At 49.9% G+C, this 27,859-nt stretch overlaps 2 protein-coding genes across 9 annotated transcripts in view; both read left to right on the top strand.

The window, feature by feature from the left end:
• Window positions 1–290: 290 nt before the first annotated feature.
• Window positions 291–14,804, top strand: Arfgap1 (ARF GTPase activating protein 1). 7 transcript variants are annotated; one of them, XM_029473767.2, is made up of 15 exons: window positions 291–406; window positions 758–899; window positions 4,238–4,301; window positions 4,748–4,857; window positions 5,157–5,328; window positions 5,872–5,972; window positions 6,638–6,724; window positions 7,211–7,307; window positions 9,435–9,491; window positions 10,450–10,482; window positions 11,484–11,513; window positions 12,244–12,300; window positions 12,754–12,813; window positions 13,490–13,566; window positions 14,138–14,804. In XM_029473767.2, exons 3-15 carry the CDS (start codon window positions 4,242–4,244, stop codon window positions 14,469–14,471), a joined length of 1,275 nt encoding a protein of 424 aa, XP_029329627.1. In that variant the 5' UTR covers window positions 291–406; window positions 758–899; window positions 4,238–4,241; the 3' UTR covers window positions 14,472–14,804. The 7 variants fall into 7 exon arrangements, with proteins under 7 accessions (XP_029329627.1, XP_029329626.1, XP_029329628.1 ...); XM_029473766.2 differs by having other exon boundaries at window positions 678–899; XM_029473768.2 differs by lacking the exon at window positions 758–899.
• Window positions 14,805–15,831: 1,027 nt separating this feature from the next.
• The window catches only part of Col20a1 (collagen type XX alpha 1 chain), a 34,390-nt gene continuing 22,362 nt past the window's right edge, over window positions 15,832–27,859 (top strand). The window contains exons 1-8 of one of the 2 annotated variants that reach the window (XM_085831616.1): window positions 15,832–19,676; window positions 21,898–22,008; window positions 24,634–24,777; window positions 25,027–25,182; window positions 25,418–25,543; window positions 26,379–26,537; window positions 27,056–27,175; window positions 27,638–27,802. In XM_085831616.1, the coding sequence (XP_085687742.1) occupies window positions 19,598–19,676; window positions 21,898–22,008; window positions 24,634–24,777; window positions 25,027–25,182; window positions 25,418–25,543; window positions 26,379–26,537; window positions 27,056–27,175; window positions 27,638–27,802 (1,060 nt within the window). In that variant the 5' untranslated portion in view covers window positions 15,832–19,597. The remainder of the gene's footprint in view (window positions 19,677–21,897; window positions 22,009–24,633; window positions 24,778–25,026; window positions 25,183–25,417; window positions 25,544–26,378; window positions 26,538–27,055; window positions 27,176–27,637; window positions 27,803–27,859) is intronic. The other variant, XM_085831614.1, reaches the window with a different exon arrangement.

The following is a 27,859-nucleotide window of genomic DNA, read 5'->3' as shown; positions in this document are numbered from 1 at the left end:
CCATTGATTTGACCAGAACTGCTTGCCCAAGTCTATTTTAAACCACGGGTCGGAGTTCGAGTTGACAGAATCCACGGGAAGTCCCTTGTTCCCTGGCTTGGTCGAAACCGTGGACGCCCTAGAATCCCGCTGGAGAGAGCGCAGCTCGGATCCATCTGCGCTGCCCTGCCGCACTGCCCACGCTGAGGCAACCCTGCAAACCTGGCGCTCAGCCGAAGGCTTAGACAGACCGGAAAAGAAGCCTCGCCTCGGGCTCGCGCACAGAGGCGGAAGTACCGCCTCGGAAGCCTCCCATGAGTCCTTGCAAAGCGCGACGTAGCCGGAAGCTGCTGGCGGCTGGTGGGGGGATCTGAACGCCTAGTCCAGCTTGGCACCTCGGCGGGACCCGACCTCCTGGGGGCAGCAGGTGAGTTTGCGGCCAAGACACCGGGCATCCGCGGACCCTCAGTTCCTTGCCCTTCCGACTCTCAGATTACCCAGTTCCTGGCCCTGTAATCCTCGATTCTGCAGCCCTAGGCCCCTGGTCCCCAATACCATGACTGTCCGACGCCCCCGGTCTTCAGCCCTGACTTACTCCCCGGTGCCTCCCGCGTCCCTCCCATTCCCCAGCTTCCTGGCCCCGGGTTCTCCAGTCCTTCGACCCGTGACGTTCTTGTTCCTCGGACCCCAAACTCCAGGATCCCAGTGTGCGGCCATCCAGACCCCCGCCCCCCCCCCAACCCCCGCCTCCCGGCCTGTGAGCCTTGCCGCCCTTCAGCCTAGCGGTTGCACGGACCTACGTGGCCCCTCAGCCTCTGGTCCCGAGGAGTCTTGGACGCAGACTGGTTCTGCACTGCCCACTTGGCCGGGAAAGGGCCTCTGCCCTTCACTTCGAAAGAAGATTCTGTCCAGAGGTGCCGGTAAGCCAGGTTTTCTAGCTTCAGTTGGTTTGATTTTTTTTTTTTTTTTTTTTCCCTTCTTGGCCTCTGAAGTGAGTCCTCTGCGGAAGGAGGAAAAACAAAACATCTCAACAACAGACCCCCACAGGATCAAGCTTCTAAACTTTTTCTCAATTGTACCTGGCAATAGAAGAATATACTGTATTTGCACTCTTAAGGCACCCACAAGTCAGAAGTAATATACGCTGTTCCATAGCTGTGCAGCATTGAAGCCCTAACTATAGTTCTGGACGAAGTGATGATCTGATATTGTCTGTTCTTCAGAGTGAAGAAGCATAACTTAGACATGGGTTCTTTGTGTTCTCTGAACGGTTTTTGGTCACCCATACTGTTTAGCCTTAGGGCCAAGCTATTTCCCCAGCTGTCCCCTTTGACCTCAGATGTTCATCACGTCCCATTTAAGAAGCAAATGTTCTCTAGTGTGACATGTAGCTTAGTAAAGTTTGAAGTCCTTATTTGCCTCATTATTTACTAGGTATGTCTGCCTGAAGGAAGAGTATTTGTTGTTGTTGGTTGTTTTTAATTTCAGCTACTAAGAATTCTTAAGGGTGGGTGAGATGGATTACCAAGTAGCGGTGCTTGCCACAAAGCCTGACTACCTGAGTTTGATCCTGGAACTCACTTGGTGGAAGGAGATACCCAGCTCCCACCTTCTAGGCTTCTAGGCCACCCAAGAAAGAAATCTTAAAAAAAAAAAAAAAAAAAAAAGGAATCTTGAGGCCTTTTTTAGGCTGGTTAAATTGAAGAGATACTTATTTTTATGTTATTAAGCAACATTTAAGACAACTAATTTCAGCAGAGATGTGGTGTCCCATGCCTTTGATCCCCGCACTTGGGAGGCAGAGGCAGGCAGATTTCTGAGTTCGAGGCTAGCCTGGTCTACAGAGTAAGTTCCAGGACAGCCAGGGCTACACAGAGAAACCCTATCTTGAAAAAGCAAAAAATCCCAAACCAAACCAAAACAAAACCCTAACTTCTCTCCAATACCCAAAGTTTACCACACAGGAAAAGTTTCTTAAATCCAAACCAAGTCAGGCATTGTGGCACCACCTTTAATCCCAGCACTTGGGAGGCAGAGGCAGGCAGATCTCTGTGAGTTTGGGGCCAGCCTAGTCTGCACAGTGAGCTATGTGTAGAGAGCCTGTCCCAGGCCCGTAGCTGAGAATGTCCTTCTGCATGGTTTTACTCAGAGATCCAGAGTTGCCTTAGGAGATGCTGGCTTCTCGCCTGTGTTTGCCTCCATTTGTTGTTGTAAGCCTCTGAGGGCAGCCATGGAGCTTTGGACACTGGGATCCAGTACAGAAACGTGCTGTGGTCTTGGTGACGCTGTTCACGTAGCAGCTAGAAAAGAATGCAGAGAGCTTTGGAACTCAGCTCTAGCTGTGTCTCCCCAAATGCTCTTGAGCTGTCTGGGGGAGTTGTGTGCATGAGTGGATGCCTGGGCTTCTAACTTATGCCTGAATGAGTCATACCAGTAACGGAGTCCTACATGCAAAACTCTGCATTTGTGTGCTCACAGTTGTAGGATGCCATTCTAACATGTGATTAATGCAGTAAAAGGAAGGTAGAATGAACCGGGTGTGGTGCTGCATGCCTTTAATCCCAGCACTCAGGAGGCAGAGGCAGGCAGATTTCTGAGTTCGAGGCCAGCCTGGTCTACAAAGTGAGTTCCAGGACAGCCAGGGCTACCCAGAGAAACCCTGTCTGGAAAAACCAAAAACCAAAAACCAAAAAAAAAAAAAAAAAAAGGGAAGGTGGAATGAACTAGGTGAACTAGTAGGATTTTGTTTTAGACAGCTACAGTAAACAACTATTTTCTAACATTTTCTGTCAGACAGACGGAGGCGTCACGCTAAAACACAGAGAGTTTAAGAATGTAGGAGGGTTGGTGGGTTGAGAGTCGAGTCAAGATCTTTACTGAACACTGTGTTTCTGCAGACTTAAATTTAAAGTTAAATACAGATATACGGCAGTACAGGATATACGGCGGAGGCATTTTGTTTTGACTTTTATGTGAACCTCACATTAATACTCTGCCTACCTCATGAATAGAGAATGGTCACTTTCAGTCTAACAGCGAGTAGCAAGGTGACAACACTGAAAACCTGTAGCTTCTATCACACAGAGTGTTAGTCTGTTGTTTGTGTGTGTGTTGTCCTGTGAATGAGAGGCAACAGCATAAATCCATTGGGATGGGTGACCACACCTGACTGGTAGGCTAGAGGCCCAGGTCCTGCATCCAGTCCCCTCAGTGCTGGTGTGTGCCATACCACTGGGATTAGTTTATGTCCAACCTTGTGGTTGGCACAGTCCGTTCCTTTGGGTTTATTTTCCTAGTCCCGAATTAAATGGCCCACCAGTTAGTTAAAAGTCAAACATTGCTGAAACTGGCAGATACAGAGAAATGAATAGGGTTTAGGGAAACAGTTCTGTAGGTGAGAGCGCTTTCTGTGTTCAAATCTTTAGTACCTACATAAAAGCCAGGCGTAACTGCACATGTGTCTAAAACCTCAACTTTGGAAGATGGAGATAAGAAGATTCTGCGAGCTTGCTCCCAGCCTCAGTATGCCAAGGGAATAGGTTAGAAATCTATAGAAGACAATCTATGTCCTCCTCTGGACTCCACACGTGTGTACACAGGTACACATGAAAAGAAGGAAGGGGGAGACATGTACAGGAAATGAGATTTTCATTTTAGCTGAGCCTCATTGCTGTCCTCACCAATGGCCCTAGGCAGGTGGTCAGCATTTATTATTATGTCCTATGTCTGCATTACTCACGTTTATCTGTCCAGATGTCCTCATAGAGGACCCATTTATAGGCTATCTTAACACCATTGCCAGGAATACTTCCTTGCCCCTTGCTGCAGTCTGAGGGCTTCCTACTTCCTACCCCGACTTGGAGCGCTGGGAGAGAGGAAGTGCAGAGTACCCTCTTCTCATCAGGGCACTGCTCTTTTGTGTGGGGGAAAAAGATTGAGCAGTCAATCTTCATGGGTTTAATAAGGCTACTCCTTGTGAGTTTTACTACAAATGACAGCTTTTTATCAGTTATTCTGCCTGGTGGCACATAATGGCTAAACTTGTACTCTGTGTTGTTCCTCACTACTTGACTGCTAGTTGTGCCCTAAGGTGTCCCTCCTCACTGAGAAGAGCCTCCTTGGTAAATGGCTCCTGCACTGTGCAAGGCTACCGCTGTTAGATCTTAGGAAGAAAGCATTACATAATGTTATTGCACTGCTGGTTCATTTTCTTCCTTGCAGAGTAACTCGTTGTAAGGGCTTGTTTTCCTCCTTGCAGCACCATGGCCAGCCCAAGAACCAGGAAAGTTCTTAAGGAAGTCCGGGCACAGGATGAGAACAATGTGAGTATGACCTCTGGGCTGATGAGCATCTTGGTGTCACATGCAGCGGTGGCTGTGTCCCTCCTTGGAGAGACTGACCACGGCACAGGGGAGCAGCTAGTAGTTCCTGGTGCTCACTAGTGTGGCTTGGGGAGTGGGATTTCTGGCGCATCGCTCAGGTTGTGCTAAGGATGCTTGGTCTGCTTTCTAAATACATTTCTCATCAGAGGTTCTGTATCTTCATGCCAGTTCCTGGGCAGCTACTGCCACCTCCAGAACAGTCTGAACTCCTTTGACCAACCTGAGCAGCCTTATTAAGCTTATGGGTACGAGCCCTTTAGTTAGTCTGTGCACATGTGGTCCACCACTCTTCTGCATCCTTTTGGGGCGTCTCTTATGTCTTCGGGGTCCTAATCCTGCCCTGAGCTGCTTGGTGAGTTGCGTGTGCCACCCTACCCCCTTTGCAGGTTTGCTTTGAGTGTGGTGCGTTCAATCCTCAGTGGGTCAGCGTGACTTATGGCATCTGGATCTGCCTGGAATGCTCTGGGAGACACCGTGGGCTTGGGGTGCACCTCAGGTCAGTGTTGAACCACTCGGCCCTGCACATCCTGCTCTATCCTACTTTCCACGTTGTGGGCCTGCTGCCCAGATGCTGTCTGATAGGATGTTAGGGGGTGTTCTCCACCATAAGGTGGTCCTCGCTCCGCTAACACTGGCCACAAGCATCAGCTGCTGTCCGGCTTGCCTCTGTGAAGCTGCTTCGGCTTTTACCTCCATACAGGAGGCACCCGTATCTAGCTCAGGATGTGATCTTGGGTTGGGAGGCTAGTCGGGTCTCCTTGGGTTTGGTAATCAGATCAGACATCTGGTTTCTAGCTTTGTGCGCTCTGTTACAATGGACAAATGGAAGGACATTGAGCTGGAGAAGATGAAGGCTGGTGGGAATGCTAAGTTCCGAGAGTTCCTGGAGACACAGGACGACTATGAGCCTAGCTGGTCACTGCAGGACAAGTACAGCAGCAGAGCCGCCGCGCTCTTCAGGGATAAGGTAAGGGCCTGCCTGGCTGGCCACACAGATGAACACTGAGCACACACGCTGATAGGGGCCAGATGGGGCTTCAGTGCCTGGCTGGCTCCACATAGAGAGATGAACACAAAGCACACCTTGCTGGTGGCCAGATGGGGCTTCAGCGGCTTTGGGAGGCAGGTTTTTCTTCTCACTTTGAACGTCTATGGAGGCCATGCACTGTCCAAGAACAGGCCAGAACAAGTGGCCCCTACTAACCCTGTGGCAGGCTCTTCCTGCCCAGAGGGAATGCAAATGGTCTACAATCCAAGGAGGAGAGGAACAGTGAGGAGTAAGTGCCTTAAAAGGATGGCTTAGCTGCAGACGCTCTAAGGATTTGGCTGTCTTAACTTAGAGCCCCTCTGGGGGTCAGATAAATGAGTCCTTGTGCATTTGAAGTTGGATCCATAGCTCACCGACACTTACTTTCATTGTCATGGGAGCCCTGGTTCATAGCGTGGTGGTACTGGCTTATGGTGTTTGAGTAGGTGGTCTATCTCCTCATGACCTGTCTCATCTTGTTAGGTGGCTACTTTGGCAGAAGGTAAAGAGTGGTCTCTGGAGTCATCGCCTGCACAGAACTGGACCCCACCTCAGCCCAAGACACTGCAGTTCACTGCCCACCGGTAGCTCCTCTGGCCTGCTGGTCAGACCTCAGCTTCACCCTCACGTTAGTGGTAGCTTAGGAACTCCATAGAAACCTCATTTACTACACTTGTGGGAACAGCTTCAGTTGTGAGCCATTCCCAGAAGTCAGAGAAAAAAGTAGCTTTTTAACATTTCTGAAAGGATGTAAACTTGTAGTAAAAATTTACCCCATAAGAAGTAGCATCTTGCCCTATTCTGCAGAAGGGTTCCTTCCTCTTCTTGCAGGTGTGTCACACAACCCTTTGGACAGTGCCTGTGGGGATGTGGGCCATGCTTTTACCTCATGTGGTCACTCTTCAGTGAGCTGTTGGTCACACTATAGTGTAGGCCCCAAGATGGCACGGGATGACAGCTCGTCTTCCAGGTCCCGTAGAACATAACCAGGTCATAGCACCACTGATGACATAACACCAGTGTATTTCCCAAATCTGAACCCTGACTGCCATTCCTGGCACGACCAGAGTTTATTGTCAGCTGTTAGATTGATACAGAGAACCACTCGACTTTAGCTGTGCCTGAGTTTCTTATGGGTCAGAGCTGGTACCTCTTTGACCCCAAATATGATATGAAAAGTCCTTGTCACAGACTGTGTGGTTTCATTTGGTGTGTTGAAGCCTTACTGACCTTTAACCTTCTACTTCAGACCCTCTGGCCAGCCACAGAATGCATCTGCCTCTGGGGACAAGGCTTTTGAAGATTGGCTGAATGATGACCTGGGTTCCTACCAGGGGTAAGGCTCTCCAGCTGGGGGTAGCAGAAGGCAGTTGGGAGCATCTTTGACAGGCCACCCTGCAGGGTTTACTCCGTTAGGTTGGACTCTTTCCTTAGGTTAAGCTGGGCCCACTCCTTCTGTATGTGTCCACAGTATGTGTAATCTGGGGTCCACTTGTGGCAGGCCCCAAGATGGCCTAGGTTTGAGTGGAGGTTTTGAATGTGGAGAGAAATCCAGTATTAAAGATGATGTATTTTCTTCCTGGAATCACCTGGCCTGTAAGTGATGCTTGATGTTTTCAGTAACCCCACTTACCAGGGGTTATAGGTCTTGCTGTGGAACCTCAGATCATGTGGTAGAAAGTATCTGTATAGCTCCTGTGCCTGTTGTCCAGAATGCAGGGTGTCCTGTGAGAGGGAGGGGCATCTCTCCGAGTGACCAAGCTCTCACTGTTGAGGAGTGGCAAGGTTCATGGCTGTGGTTGTGATGTCTGTTTATCTTCAGTGCTCAGGAGAATCGCTATGTAGGGTTTGGGAACACAGTGCCACCTCAGAAGAGAGAAGATGACTTCCTCAACAATGCCATGTCATCTCTGTACTCGGTAAGAAGGCCTAGGATCTGCAGAGTGCCTGCTGCCCCAGACATAGCTAAGGGGGTTGTCCAATGGCTAGATATTGGCAGTGTGGGTGGTCCTGGGCACATACCTTTTCATCTGATTAAAGGCCTCTTCTTGTTTACCTCCTTTAAAAAAAAAAAAAAAGGCCTTATATTCATATCCCAAAGGTATTCAGCCACTTCAGGTCATAACACGCACATCAAATTTGCCAAGGTAGATTTCCTCAAAGAACTAAAGGTTTTCTATGGAGCCTGTCTTCCTCTTATCTCCAGGGTATATCCTGAGCCCAGCAGAAGGCTGACCCAGCCTCCTGGCCTGTGTTGGGTAGACTGACTCAGAAAGTGAGGCCCTGAGCAGAGGCTGCTCAAGTTTTTTGGCATTCTACTGGGGTGTGGTGTAGTGTTAGGGTTTGGGGGCATCTGTCTGCTTTCAAGGCAACTTGGAACTCCGGGTCTGAAGTTCAGGGTATGGCATCCTAGGCTTGTTTTTCCGAGGAAAGTAATGTTTAAGCTACTTTTGTTCATTGCGGTGTTGTGTTCTGTAGCAATCATAAATGCACACACCCTGGAGGCCTGGCAGGGGCTGCACTAAGTGGGCTGAATGCTGAAAGTGAAAAGAGAGATTGTGGGATGCACCATTAGTCCCAACACTCAGGAGGCAGAGGCAGGGGGTTCTCTTAAGTTCAAGACTAACCTGGTCTACACAGCGAGTTCCAGGATAGCCAGGGCTACACAGAGAGACTCTGTCTCTAAAAACAAAACAACAACAAACCTAATAAAAAAAGAGGAAAGGCTTTTTGTGCTTATGATACCAGATCTTCAAAATACGTATAACTAAGTAGGGTGCGCAAGGAATAGATGAGATGCTGTGAGAGGGGAAGAAGGCAAGCATCTGCGTTGCTGCAGCACATGCGCACTGCAGTCTAGATGGCACAGATGGAAGACTGACATCACCCTTGTCTTTTGTATCCTGAGTGTTTATTCCTTAATGAGTGAATTTTTTTTAACCTTTTTCTTTCCTTTTTTTTTTTTTTTTAAATGACATGTCTAGTTTGTAGCTCTGTGAACTTATGTGTAGACCAGGCTGGTCTTGAATTTGCAGTGATTCTCCTGCTTCATCCTCCTGCTTATTGGGATTCCAAGCATGAATCACTGTGCCTGGTTCAAACTGTTTTAAAAGTGAAATTGAATATTGTAGTGTATACCTGTACCCCTAGGTCTGGAGAAGCTGAAGCAAGTAGGGAAACTGAGTGAGCCTGAAGCCAGCCTGGGTTACCCAGTGAGAACCTATCTGAAAAACCAAAGATTTGCTTACAGGACCATAGCAGCTACAGTCACTCTTCTGCTTTCACACAGGTTGTTTTTAGGGCAGAAAAGCAGGATTTTATCGTAAGGCCTATGGCTGTTGTAGAGTTCTTTGTTTTTTTGACAGCTCATTTTGTAGACCAGACTGTCTTCAAACTCAGAGACCCATCTGCGTCTGCCTCCCAAGTGTGGGGATGAAAGGTGTGCTCCACCATGTTAGGCCCTGTAGAGTTTTATTTAAAGCCCCTCATCATTTGGCATCTGTACTCCCTGTCTTCTGCTGATAACCTTTTTAAAGGAAGATCCCTGAATATAGATGTCTCCTGAAGGGTAGTGGTTCTTCTGCACTATCTCGAGGGCTAGGGGAGAAGGCCAGCTTTGGTTTAAATGGGATGTTTCTATATTGAAGAAGCTTTAATTTACATTGGAAGGTATTGGTGAGGAGACAACTGAACCTAGAGGAAACCTGCAACCTCTGCCCAGCACGGTCTGCTCCCCTGGGAGGCAGGAAGGAGGCAGGACAGACGTGAGCACAAGCTCACCAACTCCCTTTTAGGGCTGCTCAAGAGGCCTGGTAGCCATCCTGTGCTGTGGTTGGTGTTTGAGTTCCTCCTTTTGTGCAGGACTGTGCTGTGTGCTGCAGCTGGCAAGGGGAGTGTGGATACTGTAGCACTTGGTGGCTTTTGGCTGGTCACAAGAGCTGTGGAGGTATTGGAGGTGCCTTCTGTGGAACCTTCCTGTGCTAAAATGTTGAGACTGGCATGCACAGGGTCTAGAAAAGCCTCATCATTTCCTGTTGTTTTCTCAGGGCTGGAGCAGTTTTACCACTGGGGCGAGCAAGTTTGCATCTGCAGCAAAGGAGGGTGTAAGTAACTGTGAGGTGCATGTTGTCCACTCCAGGCCTGTGGCTCTGGGAGACGGGTCCTGGGGTCCTTCAGGCAGACAAGCATGGACCTTGTCCACTACAGGATGGCCTAGGAACCCTAACTATAGCGAAGGTGTGTGTGTGTGTGTGTGTGTGTGTGTGTGTGTGTGTGTGACAAACTGCTTGCAGAGGTTGACTTGATTTCTTGTGGGTGAATAGCTGATGAGTGCCCATGCCTGAATTTCTGCCGTTGGGTCTTCAGTCTTAAAATAGTTTAGCTCCTCTGGCTCACCTTTACCTAAAATGAGAGGAGAACTTGAGGGTCCTAGATGGAATAGAGATAGACCGTGCCGTGTGGGGAGCATGTCTGACTCTGACCTGGCAATCACTGATAGAAGCCAGAAGGTGTCTAGGCTTTGGGCCTGGGGTTGGGCTGTGTGGCAATAGTACAAAGAGGAAAAGGGGTAGAGATAAGTTGGTCCAGTGGTCCACAGGGCTCAGACCAGCAGTGCCCATGGCCGTCCAAACAAGCTGGAAGCCTTCTGTCTATCCTCCCTGCCCATTTGCCATGCAGCAGTTACTGACTGCTGACAAGGTATTTTTCCTCATCTCTAGAAAGGCTGGTGTTAGGGAGATCTGGATCCCTTCCAGCTTGGACCTCTCTAGGTGGGCCTACCTTTTCATATGCTAGGCCTCCATGTTGGACCAGTAGGGCAGGAGTGACTGCTGGACCCAAACATGTCCTACCACCACCAGTTTGTGGGCTTGTTACAATATCTGCTAAGCCAGATCTACCCAAGTCTAAGCAGCAGCAACCTGGCCCTTAGACCTGCTGTCAGGTTGGTGCTTACTTCCTGGGTGCTTGCCAGGGCTTCCACCTGGGCCCCATGTAAATGAAGCCTCTATGGTCAGGGTCACGACATTTGACTTCAAAGTGCTGCTTTTGTTTTCCTTCTAGGCTACAAAATTTGGATCTCAAGCAAGTCAGAAGGTAAAGAGAAGCTCTCTCACTTAGTCTGGCCGGGTGGTGGCGCACACCTTTAATCCCAGCACCTGGGAGGCAGGGGCAGGTGGATCTCTGAGTTGAAGGCTAGCTTGGTCCACAGAACTAGTTTCAGGACAGTCGGGGCTACACAGAGAAATCCTGTCTCAAAAAAACAAAAAGGAAGGAAAAACAAATAAAAACAAAAAGCAAAACCCAGCAACTTTAGTCTTATATCATATGCAGTGTCTGGAAGCACCCTGGGCTAGGCTGGTGCTCGGGGTCTAAAGTTGTAGTCCTGAAGAAGGTCCTCTTCTGTCCTCGCAGTGTGCTCATTTCAGGGCTTCCTCAGCCCTGTCTGCCATAGCCACCGAAAGACATGAAGCCATAGTACCACAGCTGTCTCAAATGGGAAGGATTGCCTAGGCCATGGCTCTCAGCCTCGGTCTGTTCACCTGGACAGGTGTCACCACACCCTCACTTGGCAGCTTGGATTGTATGGCTGGCTCTTACAGTCTCTGGCTTGGCAGTTTATTTTTATTCCAAGCTGAGTATAATAGTTGCCATGCTTAGAGCTCTGGTCGCCATGGTGAGATGGGCAGGAGTTTAGGTCCTTGTGTCCTGCAGCACTCTATTCATGTACATTTCTGCTTCTCAGGGCCTCTTCCAGCCCCGCACTCCTAGTAACCACCTAGGAGAAGTCTTCCTAGCTTTGCCTCAGAGCTTCTAAGTTTGGAGCAGAGAAAAAAATTATGCCAGGGCCCAGAACAGACTGCCGCGGGTCTGCTGCAGGTAAAAAGTAGTTCAGGCTGGTGTGGTAACCACTGCAGTCCCAGGAACCAGGCAGCCGAGGATCCGTTAAGGACTGCATCATGAGACCCTTTTTATTAATAAAAAGAAAAGAAAAAGGCTATGGTGAGGGGTGTGTTCTCTGCCACTTGTGGGCGTTGCTAATGCGACTCCCACACCTGCTCTTTCTCTGTAACTGCCTTCGTGCCTACTGGGTCAAGTTTTGGGGTTACAAGCAGCAGTCAGAGCCGGTAAAACCCTGTTTGTGCTGGTGCATGCTGCCCTATGTCTGTTGAGCATGCGCATTGCTCCTGGCTGTATCTTCCTTTCTGCTTGGGTCACCTGTGTGTGCTGCACTCACACCTTGGCCTGTTGGTCTTGGAAGCTCATCTTCCCCAAGATCAACATCCCACGTCTGGGCCCAATGAGCTCTGGAGAGAAAGACTGCTTGGTTCAGTTTTCATTTCATGGTTTAATTATCCCAAACCAAATAGCAGCTGGAATTATACCCTACTGGAAAAGAGCCTTCCTAGGTTAATGAATTATCTCCCTTCAAGCTTTTATTTGGTCTTGCCTTGAGGTGGAGGTCCAGGCAAGTCACTTCCTGGGTTGGCTCAAAGCTTCGTGGCCCTTTCTGCTGTTTCTCTTCCTTCCCTCCACCCCGCCTCCCATACGCTTCTCTCCCAAATGAGTTTCATTCAGTGCCTCCTTCAGGAGATGGATGAAGAGTTGCCTGCAGCTAGATCTGTGTCCATTCTCCTGACTCGTGGACCAGAGCCAGAGCTGCTTCCAGCAGTATGAGGGAGCTCCCTTCATAGCGTGACTCTTCCATTCTGGTGTCACTTGTGTGACATTGCTTCCCATGTGGGCCCACATCCCACTGCCTCCCTCTCTGTTGGCAAAGCTTGTGCTGTCCTGTGCTTACTGACCAGCAGCTAATGGTTGCTATATGCAGAGCTTACACGACATCTCTTCCCACAGGCTTCGGAGTTGGGCCACAGCCTGAATGAGAATGTTCTCAAGCCTGCACAGGAGAAGGTATGGGTGGCACCAAAAATCAAGGTGCTGGTGTGTCCCACTGAGGCTCTTTACTTATCTGGGAAATGGGTACACTGGGGATCAACAAAATCTTGCCTCTAATTTTCTCTGGTCCAGATGGTCTTGGGCTTCTTTTTCTTAGTCTTCCTAGTCAGTTCCCAAGGACATCCCAAGGGTGTCCTTCTCTTCCTTCTGTTTTACTTCAGCGGCCAGGCCATAGGCAGTGGTGTTGACTATCTGCAGAAGTAGGAGTGAGTAGTCCCCAACCTTCCTCACAGCAGGAGTCTGGGCAGCAGTTGGCTTCTCCAGACGTCCCAGAGTCGTGTGGTTTGATGAGGTTTTATGGAGCTGAAGCCAGATGGGCTCCTGGTAGAACTTTGGGAGCTTAATGTGACAGGTCTTTGTGCAGTCTGGACTTGCAGTCTTCCTAACGATGCCCTTTAAATTGCACAGGTGAAGGAGGGAAGGATTTTTGATGATGTGTCCAGTGGGGTCTCTCAGTTGGCATCCAAGGTAGGGCTACCCTGCTGACTGCAGCACAGCCCAAGCCAGTCTCCATATTCCAGGCACGGAGCCCCACAGGGTCCTGGGCCAGCTGAGGCAGTGGCCACTGCCCTCTGGTTTCTGAGGGCTTAAGGAATATGGAAACAGCTTGGTTGTTGGGGACTTGCCAGCCACTAACCTGTGTTTCTTCTCTGTCTTGCTGCCATTGGCCTGTCCCTTGGTAAGTGCCATTGTCAGCTATTGCTGGTCCTGTGACCTCGGGGCCTGGTGGGATGGGAGTGAGGTCATCAGCTTTCACAACACAACGGCAATAGAGAATATCTCCTGAAGACTTTCATTGCATTGTAGTAAAGACAAGGCCTGTAGTGGCCCACAGCTCTGAAAGTGTCTCAAGTGTTGTGACATCAGGAAGGCCATGCCTTTCATTATCTATGTGGCATTTTCCCAGCTATCACAGAAATGTCTGCGAAGAAGGCAGAGAGAGATGTTCACAGCAAACTAAACAGCCAACAACTAGTGTTCTTCAGCACTGCTGCTGTGTTACTGTACACAAGTGTGTGTGTATCTGTATGTGACACTCCTCCAAGTTTTGTCTTAGCAGAGCAGCATCCATTTTTGTTGATGTTTTAGAGCCAGAGGTGCTGTGTAGAGTGGGGCCCCAACTTTGTTTCATGTCTCCTTCCAGGTCCAGGGAGTTGGCAGTAAGGGATGGCGTGATGTCACCACTTTCTTCTCTGGGAAAGCTGAAGACACTTCAGACAGGTAGTCCACGTCCTCACCCAAGGCCCTGGGTCCCTTGGGCTCCATGAGAGAGAGCTGGTGGCCTGGCCCATCACCCTCTGCCCAGTGTGGTACACACAGTTCTTTACTAGAGGCACAGTGACTGCCCTCTTACCCCCACTACCAGGGCCCCTGGATCATGAGCAGAAGGCTGCATCTTCTTTCCTAGCACCCTAGCAAACACGCTGTAGTTTGAGTGATAGATGGGAGTGAGGGTAGCAAGAGACAATCCCTCCCTTCCAAGAAGCTGCTTGTCCTCAGTACCTTACAAGGCCAAGTCTCGGTCCCTCACCTGCTGGGCTGCTCTGACTCTGCCAGGGTGGCTACGAAGCACCAGGAAAGGCAGCAGCCTCCTCCTGGCCAGGAAGAGGGCATAGAGCTGTTACAGGCATTTGGCCACACCTTGGTCAAATGTAGGCTGGGCATGTGAAGCAGTGAGTGGGTCTTGTTCTAAAGAGCCCTGAGACTTGAGCAGATTGGGCAGCTTGAGGAATACAAACAGCACAAGTGTCTTTCTGTGACAACTATTGAGATTTTGTCCTTTCTGTAATAGACCCTTAGAGGGCCACAGCTACCAGAACAGCAGCGGAGACAACTCTCAGAACAGCAACATAGACCAGAGCTTCTGGGAGACCTTTGGGAGTGCTGAGCCTCCCAAGGCCAAGTCCCCAAGCAGTGACAGCTGGACCTGTGCAGACGCCTCAACAGGAAGGAGGAGCTCGGACAGCTGGGACGTTTGGGGCTCAGGTTCCGCATCCAACAACAAGAACAGCAATAGCGATGGCTGGGAGAGCTGGGAGGGAGCCAGTGGGGAGGGCAGGGCAAAGGCCACCAAGAAGGCAGCCCCATCCACGGCTGATGAGGGCTGGGACAACCAGAACTGGTAGGAGCCTAGCACCCTAGCCCAGCCCTGCTGGGGACCGCTGTGTTTGCACTTCGCCCTTCTTCTTCCTCCTGCATTTGACCTCAGTGTGAAGACAGTGGCTCAGGCAGGACTCGAGTTGGTGCTGCCTGCCTGGTGTGGGTTGGCTTTCTCTTAGACCTCAGGGGACATGTCATCCACCTGCCTCTTGGGTCCTCTGAGCAGCCCTCCTGGACTCTGGGTTCTTGGGACCCAGGCACTGTCTCTGCAGCCCTAGCACAGCCTGGGACTGCAGCCCTGTGCAATGTCAGCCAAGTCAGACATCTGCTTTCGTTGAAATGTCTTTTTAAATTTGAAAGGTCTGCTAGTTCTTTCTTCTTGAAGAAAGTGCCTGGAGCCTTAAAGCTGGAAATGAGATGACAAAAGCAATACTGGAGCTCACACTGCCACCGACACCCTCACCTAAGTCCACAGCCTGTGGCCTGTGCTGTGAAACTCACCTTGTGACCCTCTGCCTTTCCTGCATCAGCCTGTCCAGCCCTCAGTTAAATGGGACAAACTCTCCACAGATGGCCACACAAAGCAGACTGGGCTCTGGTCCTCCTTGGACACCTGATTTGAACTTGGCCAGCCCTCGACAGCTCAGAAATGAGGAAAGGAGAGAAAAGGGGCCAGGAGCATTTCCCACATATTTGCCGCTCCCACCTGGTACAGGGGAGCCTGAGCATGGAGGGGATGCTCAGGGGCCAGCTGCCACTGCCAGGGTCAGGCATCTTAATGGGGACCCTCCATCCGGGCAGAGCACCTGTTAGTATTTGCCATGTATTGTGTCTGTGACAGCCCAGGCCTTCTCCCAGCCTGCTCAGGCTGCTCAGAGCACACTTGGTCATGTCTCCCTCAGCATGCAGCTGTCCTTCCAGATGACCCCACTTATTGCCCTGTGGATTTTGTGGAACACTGCAGTTGAGACCCATGTGTTATCAGTGGTTGGTGTGACAGCCGTCCCCTCCTAGGATTCTGTGACTGCTGTGTGCTGTGGCTGGAGAGACCAGCTGGGGTCTCTGTCTCCTTATACCCACTCCTGTCTGACCCTCAGTTTGACCAGCAGTGCATGACCTGAAGTTCTGTGGTTTGTGTGTCTGTCATGTTTGCTCCTACTTTCTGTCTGGGCCCTAAGTTTCTAGTGCTTGCTTCACACCCCCTCCCCCCATGGGGATTCATGGTTCTCCGCAGAACTGATAGGGCTGAAGTTTGGGGAATCCTCTGGGATTGCTTTGTCCTCAAGTGGACATGACACTACTCAGTAGTCATGTAACAGGACATCTCCGAGCTAGGGAAGATACCCAGGACTTGTGCCTGATAGAGTAACCACTAATAGATGACATCAGAGGTCAGAGACTTGGGGTGAGAAGACATGGGGTTGTTGAGTACACAGAAAGAAGTCAAGGAAGTCTGAACACGGAGGAAGAACCTCACTGAAACTGGAATATCCCCAGAATGAAGGAGTCCTTGATTTGCTGGACATAAGGTGATATAAGAGGAATGACATCTATTGGTTCTGGTCCAGGAAGCTGCCTGCCTCAGATCGTTTGGGAGTGGCAAACAGCCCTAGCTACTGACAGGTTCCTGGTGCTATGTTGAGTACAGGAGCTGCACGTTTTGAGGCTTGTTTTAACATAATCCAGAGACCTCTATACCACATGTCTAATGCCTTAAAGGACAGCGTAAGTAAAGCCCAGGGCAAGGTTCTAGGTATGGCCTTTGGCTGCTGCTTGCAGCCTGTATGTAGAGAACTTGTCAGACTATATTCTATAAACAAGGTCTGGAGGGCCCTTCTCTTGGATATATGTAAACAAACACATGGCAGGGACAGCTTGGGCTTCAGGGAGGCCTGGTTAGACTTAAGTCAGACATTGTCGGCCTAGGTGACCTGGCAAGAGGCTGAGCAGCCTTGGATGTCTGTGGTTAGTCATGTAGCTAGGAAGGTGAGGAAGGAGAAAGGAGTGGTATCTTGGGCTGGCTCTCGGCTTGTGGCTTGAGTGGATAGCCTTTCCTGGGCCATGTTAGTGGCCTGGGTGGTAGGCTTGTCTCCAGAGACTCCACATCCTTGGGGCAAGTTATAGCTTGGCCTCTTGTCTCCTATCCTGGCTTTGGCCCAGGGATGTCCAGTGGGATAGTATGGACCCTCCTGTATGTGGCCTGCAGAGGAGTTTGTCTGTGGGCAGCACTAAAGGACCAAGGAGTTCTGATACTTTATGCTGCCTGGAAATGCCCTGGGAGCCCTTGTACCAGCCCAACAGTCTGCTTCCTCTGTACCTAGCAATGGCAGGATTTTCTAGGGGCAGGCCTATATCACCACTACTTCTTGAGCCTTTCCAGCCTGCATGGGTCAGGCAAGCTCTGTCTCCCAAGTGTCCTGGGTGGAGTTAGTGCTTGTTTGGCTGAAATTGATCTGGGCCTCTGGCCAGCTGTTGGAAGTGTGGGTTTTAGCATCAAGGGATTCTGGGCAGGCAAGGTTATCAGTCTCAAGTCAGGCTTCACTCCAGATTTCCTGCCCCAAATGGCCAGACAAGACACAGAGGTCAGCCCCTTTCCTTTGAAACCATTAAGACAATATCCTGAGTGTCTGCGCCCCCATCATCACATTTGCCCACTGAAATTGTTACTCCCATGTTAGTATTCCTACTGTCAGGGCTGTGGTCAGGAGAAAGGTGAGCAGGCTCCAGGGCACTCTGTTCTGACTTAGTTTGCAGGGGTTATGACATGGATCTCAGAGTGTGGTAATGGGTGTACACATGCCATTGCTAGGTACAGGGAAAGCAGAACCGCGGGGCTGGTACAGGGGCTGCCAGGGCATTTCTAGGTAGTAGGAGGTAGAAAGTACAGGGTAGTCCACCCGAGACTCAGTGCAGAGAGGAGACCTGAGCTGTGTGTGGATACACACAGGTATTTCAAGATTCCTGTGAGCTACGGCCACAGATGCATGTACTCAGAGATTACAACCTTTATCTGACTGTGGGAGGGTCTGTAGGGACTGTGACCCTAGATCTCACATCATGGTTTGGAGCCCATGTGTAGTTGAAGACCAAACTGACGCTCCACTAGACCCATGGGAACCCTAGAGTGGCTGGGTCATGAGCCATGCTTTCAAGTGGGAGTAGGGGGCCTTTTATCCCTGACCTGGTCTACTGGGCCACCTTGCCGAGAGTTACAAGGTGAGACCATGGGGTGTTCAAGATGGATCACGAGAGCTTCATTGAGAGCAGAGCTTTCCCAACCTACACAGGCAGGAGCGGCTCAGGAAGGTGTAAGTGGTGTGGGCATGGGCCTGCTCCTAGTTCTAGTGTGAACAAGAAAGAAGGGAATGGAGGTTGCAGACCCCAGCCCCTAGTGATTGGTAGTCTAAATGGTCCTTCCCCCAAATAGGCTGGTCAGAGGCTCTCAATGCCCAGCACCCAGGACTACACACACTGGCCTTTATTCTCAAGAAGCCTCTGGGACCTCCTCTGTGGGACAGACTTGCAGTCCCCCACTACCCCTGGTGGGATTCCCAGAAGAGTGTGAAATGAGTCCTTTGTGCTGGGACCACCATCTCATTCTTGAAAACAAGCCCCAAGCAGCAGAAGATAAAAGGGAGGGGAAAAGACTTTAGGGCGGGCCTAGTGACATCAGGGAAGGGAACCTTTTCTAAGTTCCAGCCTTGTCACAGCAAGACCAAGAGGCATTGGAAAGTGAGGAACACTATCCTTGGAGCAGGAGGTTAGTGACTCATTTATGGCCCTGGGGCTGGGTGCATGAGGGGGCTACCAGAGAATCCACTGGGGAGAGACTGGGAAAATTGATAAGGCCCCACAAGTTGAGGGACTCAAGTGCAGCCTGGAGACCTGAGCATCTTCTCCAGATCCTATGAGGGTTTTAGATGACACTTGGAACTAAGGACATGCAAAAAGGGCTGGTGGGCAGCAGAAGGGAACTTAATGTCCATCAGCTGTGACCTCCCTGGCCATGAAGTAGGGAGGGGTCTGGCTTCAGAGTGAGTCCAGAAGGCAGGGCCATTTCTGTGGCACTTCGTAGGCAGATGGAACAGTGGTCCATAGCACTGACACCTTAGTTTAAATTTTCTGGATGGATGCATATATACACTCTAGAGCAGTAGTCCTCAATTTTCCTAATGCTGTGGCCCTTTAAAAAGTTCCGCATGTTGTGGTGACCCTCAGTCATGAAATTATTTTTGTTGCTACCTCATAACTATGGTTTTACTACTATTATGAATGATAATGTAAAAAAAATCTGTGTTTTCCAATCATCTTTGGTAATCCCTATGAAAGGGTCATTAGATGTCCCTACCCCCACCCCAACACACACACAAGGTTAACTACTGTTCTAGGGTGTATCAGCCTGTAGCCTTCCTACTGGTCTTGGCTCTGCTCACAGAGCTGGCTTCTCTGCAGAGGTAACCCTTGAGTATACAGGAATGCAGGTGCTTTGTTCAGGGCTGGGGTGGGGATCTGGGTTCCTCAGGCTCACGAATTCCAGGCTGGGTCATGCTTGTGTTCCCTCCTCCAAAGTGCTACCCTGAGGTGGTGGACTCTACCCCATTGGCCTCTCTTTCAAGCATTGTCTCCCAACTTCGGAGAGGACTCAAGGGTTCCCCAATACTTTTCATCCCTATTGTGCCTACTTCTGCTATAATCAGAATTTGACCTCACATGTCCCTTCTGCTTGAGAGCAAGCCACCAAATGTGATGACCTTGATAGTATGAATCTATCCAAGCCAATCTCAGACACCATGTGGGGCTTCTGGGGCCTCAAGGTTTGTTACTCTGGCGATCCCCACTGTGTCTTATCTATTGTGGGTGTAAATACCAGAAGGGGCATGGAAGAATTGGCTCCCTGCAGAGGGTACTTGAGCACACAAGGAGATTTTGTAGCTGAGGGTCTTTTGTTCAGTGAGATGCCTCAGTATGGCTTCAGTCTTCATCAACATCTCCATAATGACAAGTTATAGGCCTTTGGGCTTTGCTTTTGTCTGTAGGGACATCCTGCTGGTCCATGGGAATGGATGCAGAACTAGCTCTCTTGTCAGGGAGGAGGGTAAGAGTTCTTTAAGTGGTGAAGGGCTTTGACCTCTCCTCCCACAGGCTATGCAGTATGAGCCTCCAAGGCTCCTACCTCCGCTTCTGCCTCTGGATGTTCTTGGGTACCACGTTGGCACTGGGGCAGGGACAAGGTAAGGAGGCAATGCCCCCACTGCCTGCAAGAGGAACTCTGCTACAAGCCTCTGACTTGCCATCACAGGCATTTTCCTGTAGTAAATGCCAGCCTGAGAGCTGTTGTAGCAACAGGCAAGCTGGTAGAGCAGAGAAGAAAACCCTTGCTCTTGCCTTGACCTTGTGGTACTTCAGCCTTACTTAGGGAGGCTTTTTTGCCTAAGTTATTTCAAGATTACTGGCATTCTCCAAATTTGATCCTTTATGCCTTGCATAGTTATTCTGTAAAATTTTCAATCTGGTTTCATATACTACACAAATGGCTTAATAGAGATCAATATTCCTGCCTCTTCCCTCCCAAGGAAAAAAAGCCTTCCTATTCTGTCTTAGAAGGGTAGTGTATCTCTCTTCTCTGTACATGTCTTGGGGCAAGAGTTTCCATCTGGTCCCTTCCTATTTGGCTATTCCAGGCAGGCTCCCCCTGGGAAAGTCTCTCGTAGTATTTCTATGACCTCCAAGGGATGTGCACAGGACTTGGGGAGGATCTGTGTTGCAGACTCCTTCCTGTGGAGCTGCTGGCTCAGGTGGGCATGTTTCTGTGTGCCCATAGCCTTCACACTCATGACTACATCTAGCTCCCAGGAACAATATAGTATATTCCTCATGATACCTGACTGGTCTGGATCTGTTTCTCATCCAAGTTAAAAACATATCTTCCCACCACTACTATCCACAGCACTGTTGGTGCTTCCAACTCAGTGTTTGCCTGGAACAAGCATGACAGGCTGCCCATGCATGGCTGGGGTGGGCTGAGACCTCAGAGACCAGCTGACAGGCTGCCCATGCATGGCTGGGGTGGGCTGGGACCTTAGAGACCAGCTGAGAGGTGAGCTGAGGTTAGGGAGGGGAACATGTGCCTGTACTGTCTGAGATGGTTCTAAAAGCTCCTAACACACTGAGGGGGGAAAAAAAACAGAAGGCTCTTTATGGGCAAGAGTGGGGACCCATGCTCACAGCTGGCCTTTCAGAACCCCCACCTCATCCTGACACATTCCTGCCTTTCAATAGGTCACGGTCAGAGCAGCCAAGCCCATCCGGAAAGAGTTCATTCTGAATGGGTCATTGTATCTATCCCAGGCACTCTCAGTCTTTGCCTATCTCTCTGTGCCCCAGCACATGGTGAGGAGACTAGAAGAGGCCTCTGTCCCCATTTTCCAAAAATAGCTGTCTGCAACAGAGTCCGGAAGCTTCTTGGGAGGTCAGCACAGGCCCTATGGTCCCTCCACCCCCCATTGACCACGGGTTCTCCCTCCTTCATGACAGGATTACCCTGTCTTTGTTTCTTTTCCCTTTGCTGTGGCAAAATGTGGATAAAAGCAACTTATGGGGAAAGGGGTTAGTTACTTTAGTTCATGGGTCAGGGTATAATATTCATGGCAGGGAAGCCAAGGTTCACCAGTCACACCAAATCTACCGTCAGAAAGCAAAACGGAGTGAACAACTCACTACCCTAGTTTCTTATAGCCCCTGCTGAGGGAATAGCCCCATTGTCAATTAAAATGTGTCTCTCCACATTGCTGACATCAGTTAACAAAACCAAGATAATCCCCCACAGGCATCCTCAGAGTCTGATATCCCAGGTGATTTTAGATTCTCTAAAGCTGATAGTACTAGCTATCTATCATAATGCCATTCCTATTTTGAGAGCTGAAGCATGCATCCCACACATGCCCACATGTAGGCACAGGTGTACGCAGACATACCATGTGCACATAAGCAGACAGCCATCACCATAGTTCCAGCTGAGGTCCTACATCCATTCTGCCCACAAGGGACACATCAACCTAGCATGACTTTGGCAGCTTCAGTGTGTGTGTGCGTGTGCATGTGTGCGCGTGCGCAGCTACACAGCTGCTTCTATATTCCTCTTGAGTCTAGGAGACCCAAGGCAGCTGCCAAGGCCCTGGGCTTTATCTCTGCACCTCCAGTCATCACAGGACAGACACTGCCCTCCTGGGTGCAGTGGTGGAATTAGACTCCCTCCTAAAGCTACCAGTGTGGCCTTGTCATGGAATATCACAGGTTGTGGGATCTTCATGAGGCCACAGACTCTAAAGAAACCTAGGTGGGGCTATATCCCTCCATGCCTCTTAGGGAAAGCCACCTTCTGGTTGCAGGAGGTAGTCAGTTGGTCACTGGTAAGTCTGCCTTACACCCCAACTTCCAATCCTGTTGTTACAGTAAGTAGCCGTCTGAGGCTGGCAGTACTGCCTGAGGACCAGCTGCAGATGAAGTGGAGGGAAGCAGAGGGAAGTGGCCTTGGCTTCTTGGTGCAGGTGACACCTATGGCAGGTATGGAGAGCTCATGTCTCCCTGCTAGGCTTTCTTTCCTCTTTCCTGTTAGGATGGTTAGAAATGGGACTAGGGTCTCAAGAAAATGAGCACACAATCCGGAGTTTGTTATTTTGGATTTTGGCAAAGCACAAAGTTTTACTTCTGGAGAATGGTGTGTGGCTAAGCTTAAGTAAGCAAGTAAGTAGGCACACCCAATCAGAGATCCCAGTGTGTTTTCATTCCTAATTAAAGAAGTCTGGTAGGAGTTACAGAGACAAAGTTTGGAGCTGAGATGAAAGGATGGACCATCTAGAGACGGCCATATCTGGGGATCCATCCCATAATCAGCTTCCAAACGCTGACACCATTGCATACACTAGCAAGATTTTGCTGAAAGGACCCAGATATAGCTGTCTCTTGTGAGACTATGCCGGGGCCTAGCAAACACAGAAGTGGATGCTCACAGTCAGCTATTGGATGGATCACAGGGGCCCCAATGGAAGAGCTACAGAAAGTACCCAAGGAGCGGGGGGGGGGATCTGCAACCCTATAGGTGGAACAATAATATGAACTAATCAGTACCCCCCGGAGCTCATGTCTCTAGCTGCATATGTATCAGAAGATGGCCTAGTCGGCCATCAGTGGAAAGAGAGGCCCATTGGTTGTGCAAACTTTATATGCCTCAGTACAGGGGAATGCCAGGGCCAAGAAGTGAGAGTGAGTGGGTTGGGGAGTGGGTGGGGGACTTTTGGGATAGCATTAGAAATGTAAATGAAATAAATACCTAATAATAAAAAAAGAATAACTGACCAAAAAAAAAAAAAAAGAAGAAGAGGAAGTCTGGTACTTCATCCTGAATGGTCAGAGCTAGGTCTCACATTCTTACATATTGGCTAATTTAAAGCAACATAGTTGATGAGCCAAGTGCAACTTTTGAGAGCAGGATGTAATGTTGAGCACAAACCTAGATCTTAGAAAAATGCTGACGGTGTAGACAGGGGCTCCCCACCCCCACCCTCATATGCCTTTTTTTAAAAAAGCAAATTCTTTAAAAATGGAATCCCCTTTGTCGACTTAACACGTTGATATAAAAGATAGTGCATCTCATTTCCATCTTTCTCAGGACCAAGGCTTTCTACTTGAATAAAATTGTGGTAATGAGTTCACACTGTCTGTAGGATTCACTGAGCCTGCTCCAGCCAGCTGCTCCCCACACCGTCCTTGGCAGAGCTATTTCTATCATTTCTGGGTTCCTTTCCTCAATCACATGGAGCAGATGTAGTTGGAGAGGCCTCTGAATTCTCCTGTAACCAGCAGGAACACACACAGAAGGTGAAGAGTGCCTGGATCCTGCATGCAGTGAACATGTGAAAAGGGAGAGTGCCCGAATCCCAGTCAGCCCTCCAGTTACAGGGACAGGGCCATGATGACAAGCTGGGCGTGGCAAGGCAGAAGCTGAGGCAAGAGGGTCCCCAACCTGAGCTACATAGATGCGATTTTTTTTTTCTGTTGCTTAGAGGAAGATTAATAGCTTTAACTCTGTAAGTTAAAGAACAAACAGTAGTAGGGTTGAGGCTGTAGTAGCTCCGTGGTAATGCTTGCCCAGCATGTGTGAGAGTCTTAGTATTGAAAAAGGAAAAAAAAAAAAGACCTAAGAAGTTAAGCATCCATACTAAGTTATATAGAACAGAAAAGCAAATTCAGGTAGAAGAAAAAAAGAATAAATTATAAAAATAAAATGAACATAAAGCACAGAGAATCCATAAAGCCAAAAGTTATAAAATACTCATACAATAGAAAGGCTTCTAGAGGGATATTGACCAAAGCATCCTTTTTAGTCAGTGTGACATTCTGTCTTTTTTAAACATGGTCTTTTTTTCTTTTTAATTGATGCATAGCTCAGGCTAGACTTGAACTCAGTAATTCTCCTGCCTCAGCCCACTGTATGCTTAGATTTCAGGCCCATGCCAGCACACGCAGCTTGAGCCCATCTTCTGCTGCTATAACAAATTATTTTAAATGATAGAAGCTTGTTGGTCTGGGGGTCCCTGCCTGGCCACTGCCTACTGTCGGATTGGGTGCAGGTCTGGGGACTGCCCACTGTGTAGAAACAGTGTTCTGTTCCTCCCAGGTAGGAATCGTTTTTATTCCCTGTTGTTTGAGACATGGGCGATGTGCGTATGTCCATGAGTCTAGGTATCTCTCCTCGATCCATTACAAGGTCACTTCTGACTCTACCCCACCCACCACCAGATAGAACAGGGATCCTTTGGAATCGCATGATTTTTGTTTTGTTCTGTTCCGAGACAGAGTTTCATTGTCTATCCCTGGCCATCCTGGAGGTTGCTTTGTTGACAAGACTAGCCTTGAACTCACAGAAATCTGCCCGCCTCTGTCTCTAGAGTGATAGAATGAGAGGACTGAACTGCTAGGCCTGGCTATGTCTGTTTTTTAATGCTGGAATCTGTTCCTATCTTAGACGACAGCATTCCAAAGAAGGAAAGGTGGCTGTTCTCCCACAAGACAGGTTCTTGTACAAGCATGTTCAGTACACACACATTAGTGGATACACATCAACCCACGTGTATGCACTCACATGTATAGTAAATTTGGCAGCCTCAACAACTCTCCACCCCCACCTAGGGGACTTGGAGCAGGAGCTGATACTGACCACCAAGACCCCCAAGGCCACTGTGGGTGGCCTGAACCCTTCCAAGAGCTACACCTTGCAGATCTTCGAGCTCACTGACTCGGGGCCTGTCCTGCTGGCACGAAGGGAGTTTGTGAGTAAGTCCTCCTGCACCCAGACAGGGGTGGATTTGGTTGGAAGGCCTCTGGCTTGTGCCCTGAAGCACTTTGCCTGTGAAGTGCTTGGGTCTTTTTTACCTGTTTCTGACATTGCTGCTCATCTTCCATGAGGCAGACAGCAAGACTGTGGGTTTGCCTTCCAGGAAGTGTACAGACCCCTAAGCTCCAAGCCCCTGCTCCTACTTTGGGCTGGTGTCCTGGACCTGACAGTCCTTCCTCTCTCTGCAGTTGAAGATCTGAAGAGCCAATCTTTGGGCAGAGGCAGCCGGAGGCTGGCTGGAGCCACCCTGGAGCCTACCTCCTTCCCTCTGAGGGGCCCAGACTCTGAGAAAAAATCTGAGCCCAGCATTGGCTTTACCTTAAGCAGGGACCTGCCCATTCTTGGTAGGTCAGAGTGGACTGAGAGTAAACCCTGGGGGAGGGGAGAGCCCTGTGAAGCTTCCTGGGTCTTGTCATATGACCAGAAGTTCTTGTTTATATTTGACCACATGTTCTTTACCCGTTGTGTTCCTGGACTCACTAATCTCATGTACAGGGGCCAGATAGTCTTTGTTCTAGAACCCTAGCTTAGGTCTGGGAGGTGCATGGTAGCAGCTATGACCCCTCCCTCTGCCTCCAGGAGTGGCCAGTAAGGATCAGAAGAAACTCAAGCAGGGCCTTGGAGTACAAGACTCTGCTCAGACAACCACAGACCTGGAGAGGCAGAGCCACACTGCAGCCTCAGTGGGAAAGCAAGGGGAGCTAGGTAAGCTCTGTCCAGTGGGGCCAGATGGAGTTGAGCTATGTCCTCATCGTTCTCCCATCACATCAGGACACTCCTTGCTCCAGCAGCACAGAGCCGTAGAAAGGCTTCTGTCCCCAGACTTGGGTATTACTCCCTCATGTCCAGGCCCTGTGCTCTCTTCTATTCTATTACTATGGATAGGGTCTTCTGGTACACTGTTACCCCTCCACTGAGAGTCTTACAGGCAGGCCTGGACCCCGCCTTTAGTCTAAGGATCAGAAGCCACAAAGGAATCACCTGGCTGTGTTCAGAAATCTCTTGAGGCCTGTCAGGTGTCATCTTTGTCAAATTATCAGGGGCCCCAGGTAGGAACATTTTATCTACAAAGAACTTTAGGGAAATGGAAGGTCCTGAGGCCACCCACAGATGTCTCTGGTTGCTACTATTCCTGTCTGATCTTCCTGTCAATTTGCCCAGGTTTGGACTGTCTGTGGTACTGTCAGTCCCAGCCATACCAGCTGGTCACCTATAGGCAGATGGGCCTGGAAATGTGGGTGCTGAAGCCTGCTCAGCCTAGGGACTAAACTGTCAGGTTCACACATAGTGCTGCCATGGGCACTTCTAAAGAAGGTAGAAGTGACCCCTAGACCTGAGGCTGTAATCAGCCCTCTGTGAAGGGATTTAGAAAAGCTGAAACCCCAAACTAGGATGCAAGAGGGTTTTTCTAAGCCTGGGGAGACACAATGTCCTTGGAAATCCTGATACCCCAAGATCCCTGGCAGTTCTCCAATACTTGAGGTATCCTGAGGATGCCATAGGCCCCACCCAGTACCCCACTCCTTATTACCTGCCTCAGATCACCCCCAGTTCCAATGCACACCCCCAACACCTGCTGATATAATCTTCCTGGTGGACGGGTCCTGGAGCATCGGCCACAACCACTTCCAGCAGGTGAAAGACTTCCTGGCCAGCATCATCACACAATTTGCAATAGGACCAGATAAAGTCCTAGTAGGTAGGTACTGTCTCCTTTGCCCTGCCCTTGCGGGGATGGGTGGGTGGGTGGTGGTGAGATTGGATTTCTTGAGTTCTCACTAGCAGAAGGACAGCAGCTGCCCTCAGAAAAGGATAGTGACTGCTACAGCCTCTCAAGGTCCATCAACTGCCAAGAAAGTTAAGAAACCTGGCTGATAGAAGCCTTCTTGGTCTGGGTCAGGTCCTGTGAGCCTTTCTCTGTGAGTCTGGGCTGTCGTTATGGTCTGCAGGAATGGCTAGCTCCCAGTTAGTCCCTCTGATGATATCTCTATGTGAGCCTTGGGCCCTGAAAATGTGTCATCTCCTGAGAGTGGGACTCCCAGAGGTTGTACCCATAGCAGGTGATTCTGAGGATCAGGTTTTCAAAACTGAGCCTTGACACTGAGGATGCAGTAGCATACAACATGTCGCTAGGGTGCTTGCCCACCCCACAGTGATGCAAAAAAGAAAGACCCCCTCCCCCAAAACCTCAACCCAGCAACCAAAGCCCACCCCTAGGTCTGACACAGTACAGTGGAGACCCCCAGACCGAGTGGGACCTCAACTCCTTCCAAACCAAGGAGCAAGTGCTAGCAGCCGTACACCACCTCCACTACAAGGGAGGAAACACATTCACAGGTATGTCCTGGGCCTTGAGGTTTACCTGTTCTGAAGCCTCTTGCCAAACTTTTCCTGCCCCCTCTGCCCCTGAACATTTGTGTGATGAGTGGGTGCTGAGCCCACTTCACACTTTACAGGGCAAAATCGACCACCCCTCCACACCCCAACCTTGGTAAAAGTGTGGAACTTTGGGCACCTTGTTGAGCAAGAGTCTGCACTGATTATGGGTAGCTTCTTCCTTGGTCCTACTCAGCTGGATGGTCAGCCTTGAGGCAGCTTCTTAGGCATGGTCTTGCTGGGCTATGGGTATTCTTCACAGGAGGAGCTGTCCCCGATCCCAAGTGCCTTTAGCCTGGCGAGGCAGGACTGATGAAACATGAACAGAGAGCCTTCGGATCGAGTGTGTCAGCTGTGGTTGAGAGGGCACCTGAGGAGGAGGTCCTAGTGGCTGCCCATCACTTTATCCCTTATATTCCCAAGGCCTCGCCCTAACCCATGTGCTGGAGCAGAACCTGAAGCCAGCAGCCGGTGTCCGTCCAGAGGCAGCCAAAGTGTTGATTCTGGTGACAGATGGCAAGTCGCAGGATGATGTGCGCACAGCTGCCAGGATCCTTAAGGATCAGGACATTGATGTCTTTGTTGTGGGTGAGCCAGCACAGTGCCTGGGCCCTGGGTTTGGATGCACATGGCCAGGGTAGGCTC

The sequence above is a fragment of the Mus caroli genome, unplaced genomic scaffold, assembly GCF_978045245.1.
Source record: "Mus caroli unplaced genomic scaffold, Mus_caroli_1 scaffold_2, whole genome shotgun sequence".
Taxonomy (NCBI): Eukaryota; Metazoa; Chordata; class Mammalia; order Rodentia; family Muridae; genus Mus; species Mus caroli.
Note: the sequence above shows the minus strand (reverse complement) of the source record. Positions and strands in the feature narration are given on the sequence as shown.

What these genes read in the sequence shown, in the direction of transcription:
- Arfgap1 (XM_029473768.2), top strand. Translation starts at nt 4,242, where the DNA reads ATGGCCAGCCCAAGAACCAGGAAAGTTCTTAAGGAAGTCCGGGCACAG. An exon ending in CCGCGCTCTTCAGGGATAAG is followed by an intron (nt 5,329 to 5,871) that starts GTAAGGGCCTGC and finishes TCATCTTGTTAG; the next exon opens with GTGGCTACTTTGGCAGAAGG. An exon ending in CCATGTCATCTCTGTACTCG is followed by an intron (nt 7,308 to 9,434) that starts GTAAGAAGGCCT and finishes TTGTTTTCTCAG; the next exon opens with GGCTGGAGCAGTTTTACCAC.